At 57.6% G+C, this 4,288-nt stretch overlaps 1 protein-coding gene across 1 annotated transcript; it reads right to left on the bottom strand.

Annotated features, from left to right (window-relative positions):
• Positions 1-2,043: 2,043 nt before the first annotated feature.
• On the bottom strand, positions 2,044-3,978 carry LOC123099523 (uncharacterized). The gene has a single exon (XM_044521666.1). The coding sequence runs from the start codon at positions 3,692-3,694 to the stop codon at positions 3,053-3,055; it is 642 nt and encodes a 213-aa protein (XP_044377601.1). The 5' UTR covers positions 3,695-3,978; the 3' UTR covers positions 2,044-3,052.
• Between the last annotated feature and the right edge of the window lie 310 nt (positions 3,979-4,288).

Genomic DNA, 4,288 nt, shown 5'->3' with positions numbered 1-4,288 from the left:
AAACTCTGAAGAATCTGATGCATAATGGTGGAGTTGGGATGACCGAGACGGGCATGCCAAAGATCGACACTGGCGGCGAAGGCGGCGGGGCGACGGGTGGTGGTGGCGCCGGAGGGATGCACTGGATAAAGCTCGTCCGGGCTATCACATCGGTGGAGCACCATCCGTGTACGTGCGTCCTTCACAGAAAAACCGATATCGTCAAATTCAACAGTTATAGGATTCTCACGAGCAAGGCGACGAACGAAAACAAGATTAGTGACTAAGTCAGGAGACACAAGAACATTAGACATATGCACAGGAGTGGAAGTAGAAGGAAAAGACATATGACCGACGTGAGTAATGGGTAGGGAGGAACCGTTACCAACGGTGATACGGGTGGGAGTATGAACGGGAGTGGCAGATGTGAGGTTACCGGGATGAGCAGTCATGTGAGCAGTGGCGCCCGAGTCCATGTACCAGTCACCACCGCCACCATAGGAGCTCGGTGACGGGGCGGAGTGCAGTGCAGCGAGCAAGGCCGGGTCCCACGGCGGCGTAGGCGGGCGCGGCCCCATAGGCCGGCGCGGCAGCGGCGCCATAGGCCGGCACGAACCCGTAGGCGGGCGCCGGCGTGGGGGGCACCATAGCCGCTGTAGGGAGCGGCGTTCTGCGCGGCAAAGAGGGCCTGGTGACCCGCCGGGCGGGGCCCAAGGATGCCCGGAGCCGGAGCCCGAGGGACCTGCATGGAGTACGCGTGGACGACGCCGGTCCACGGGTTGGTGCCGTACGTCCATGGGGGAGTCACCTGCTGCTGCTGCTGACGAGGGCCCCCCCGGCGCCTGTTGCTGCTTGCGGCCGCCCCCGCGGCAGTTGCCGCGGCGCCCGCCACCCGGCTGCTGGGGGGCAGCGGGAGGGGCGGGAGGGAAAGTACCCCGGAGGCGCTGGTGGCGGCGGCTGCTGGCGCTGCGCGGGTGGGGCGGTCGGTGGAGGGGCGCCGCGGGAGGTGCCGGCGGCGAGGGCGTGGTGCTGCACACGCTTCTTGACCCCCTTCATCCGGCGCTCCTCCAACCTCAAGTACGCCACAAACTTGGGGAAGGAGGGCTCCGGCATCAAGGTGAGGTTAGAGGCGGCGTTGCCGAAGTCCTCGTTGAGGCCGGCGGTGAGCGTGCTGAGGAGGAGGTCGTCGTCCACCTTGGCTCCAATGTCACGGAGCTCATCCGCCAACGTCTTCAGGCGGCGGCAGTAGTCATCAATGGACTGTTCATCCTGGTGACAGTCAAAAAATTCCTGCTGCAAAAAAACGCGGCGTTGAAGCTTGTTGTCGGTGAAGAGGCCGTTCAGCTTGACCCACAGGGCGCGGGCGTCGTCGCCGGCGCTCACGACGTTGTGGAACAAGTCCTTGGAGATGGTGGTGAAGAACCACCGGATGATCGTGGCGTCGATCGCGGTCCACTCGGCATCGTCCACCATGACGCGGGAGTCCACGATGCCATCCACGTGATCCACGAGGTTGTTCTCGCGGAAGAGCGGTGTGAAGTACGTCTTCCACGCGAAGTACGTGGAGTTGGAGGCGTCGAGGATCACGGGGACGCGTGCATGAACGTTGATGTCGCGCATCTCGACAGGGTCGACGGCGAAGGGGTTGGAGTAGGTGGAGGCGTTGGATGACATGGCGAGGAGATCGTGGGGAGGGAGGCGGCGGCGCGGCTGAGGAGAGGCGGCGCGGCGGCGGGAGGTAGGCGGCGCGGCGGGAAGGGGCGGCGCGGCGTGGAGGGGAAGGCGCGCGGGGAGGAGGGCGGCGGCGGCGGCGGCGGCCCGAGGCGGCGGCTAGGGTTAGCGGAAGCTGAAAGATCGACTTGCGACTGATACCATGTAGAGAATGATTTGGTGCATCGATAATTGCTTGATCGTGCACTAGGCACATATATATAGGTACAAGGGGTGCAACCAGTATCTTCTCTCCTAAGATACACGTACATACACAGGGAGACAGATAGTACAGGTACTGCATACAAAAACCCGGACCTACGTACGTGTACACATGTTCAACACTAACTCTGGCCACTTCCTTCGAGCAAGCCCAGGTCGGCCACAAATGCACTTCTATTTCGAGCAAGTCTGTGGCGTAACCGACAGCTACCTCGGCGATGCCTGCTTCGACATCCCTTCAATGTTGTTCGACCATGGCTCGATGAACTCAAGAAAATCACAAGCACCATGGGATCCAAGTGGTTTAACATGGCATCGGCTTGAGGTCAAGCCGATCTTTAAGGAGCGGCGAATGTTAGCGACCAACCTACTATCACCTGGACGGGGCCATGGGCTGCAATAAGGCCTCGGGAGGGAGCTACTACAAGTACGCAGGGAAGGTCTACGAACAACTCGGCTCGGATCAGGACAACTTAGGCCTCTTCTGCCTGTCTTCCTCTTCCTTTGGTGTTCCTCTCCTCCCTTGTAATGGCTAGAACCTGATGAATCCATGGCTTGCAATCTGAATTGATGAGGAATAGATCCCTGTGAGAAGAGTGTTGCTAACAGGGGGACGCTTCGTATACTGTGTGCCGCATTAAAAAACCCCGTAAATTCCCAGTGAATCCTCCGTGGATGTAACAGAGCTCGGTTGATTTCATGTTTCGTCTATATGACGATGGATCACAGAACAATATACACACACAAATTTACTCCCTCCGTAAACTAATATAAAAGCATTTAAAACATTAAAATAATGATCTAAACGATTTTATATTAGTTTACAGAGGAAGTACTTCTTTATGTAGTTTGTATTGAAAGCTCTAAAAAAACGTATATTTAGAAACGAAGGGAGTAAATGTCTATCTCTTCATAATTTTACACACTGCAGTAGTATTGTTACATTGATTATAGGTCATATACTATTATCTCTGTTTCGAAATATAAATTGTTGGGGGAGTTTAGTTTACACTTTCAACGACTTATATTTGGAAACTGAGGGAGTACATGGTGGGGTGCACTACACAACACCAGAAACAAACACAAGTACTCCCGGTAAAAAAAAACAAAAAAAAACAAACACAAGTACAGCACCCTCCCCTCAGCCCTGCGCCCGCCCCAGTGGCTGCAGGGCCCTCTTCCTGGCCGGTATCACCACCAGCTGCCGCGACAGGTGCAGCCTGGGCGCCGGGGACGCGGCAGGATCGTCGCCCTGCGCGGTGGCAACGTTGCAGCCGTACTTACACGACATCGCTCCGGCGTACTTTGCTCCCGCCGCCGTCCAACCGCTCCAAATGCCGCACCCCTGGACAGCAGCATCGCCTCTGCCCCTGTTCTTCTTCTTTTGCTCCCTCTTTGGCGGAGCAGCGTCGACCTTGCCGCCGCCGCCGCTCTTGGTGCAGGCCACGTAGGCGGCGAGGAACGGGTCCTGTTGGTGCACCCTCCTCAGGACCCAGCCGCTCCCGTGCCGGCTCGCCACGAACGTGGAACCGGCTGCCCGCCGCGAGCCCGCAGGCTGCAGGTGCGCCCTGCTCGGAGGCAGCGGCAGCGGCTTGGCGACTGCGGCGCCCGGCGCGTCGTCGAGGCCGTCGTGCACAAAGAAGATGGGATTGTCGGACACGGTCGTGCAATGAGCTGGCGGCTGCTGCTGCCGGTCGCCGCGCCTGGTGCGGCGGCTCATCGCGGCACGTCTGGCTCTTCGATCGATCCTCGGGACGATGGAGGCACGAGGCGGTGTTTTCATCCTGATGGCCGTCGTCGAGGCATTTTATCTAGGAGCTCGCCGCGAACCCGTGAACGATTTCACCCTTTGCCGTGGCACGTGAACAAGGAGGCGTGGAGGCTTTGGTTGGTGTTCCTTGGGGATATCAGGCATCGCTCGTGGCCTCGTAGTGCGTAGTACTACTGTAACTATTTACTGTTCGGGCCGTGGACTTGTGTGCGTGCTCGTCCAAATTGTGGATTTGGGTGTCACGGTCTCACGGATGCCACGAGCACACGAGACGTAAGTGCAAATCATTTGGATACGGAGAGGATCCACGGGAATTCTGTTCGGTTGCATCGTTACCCAAGCGATCGAGTCCGTACGTACGTGCTCACAAGACATCGACCGTCCCGTCGTGTCACGGACCGTTGTACACGTATCGCCATCTTAACTTGGTTGCGTCTTGTGCGATCAGTTGTCAACCTTGTGCATCACGTGGCATCACGTCGCCCTCCACTGGAACAAAACGAGATGAAGCCTAGGTTTTATTTCTCACACAAAAACTTTCGTGTTATCGCAAAAAGAAGAAGAATATAACTATGTCTTGTCATGAAAGGATAGCGTATGAGAACA

The sequence above is a fragment of the Triticum aestivum genome, chromosome 4D (genome assembly GCF_018294505.1).
Source record: "Triticum aestivum cultivar Chinese Spring chromosome 4D, IWGSC CS RefSeq v2.1, whole genome shotgun sequence".
In the NCBI taxonomy this organism is placed as follows: domain Eukaryota; kingdom Viridiplantae; phylum Streptophyta; class Magnoliopsida; order Poales; family Poaceae; genus Triticum; species Triticum aestivum.
This window is presented reverse-complemented; position numbering and strand designations above follow the sequence as displayed.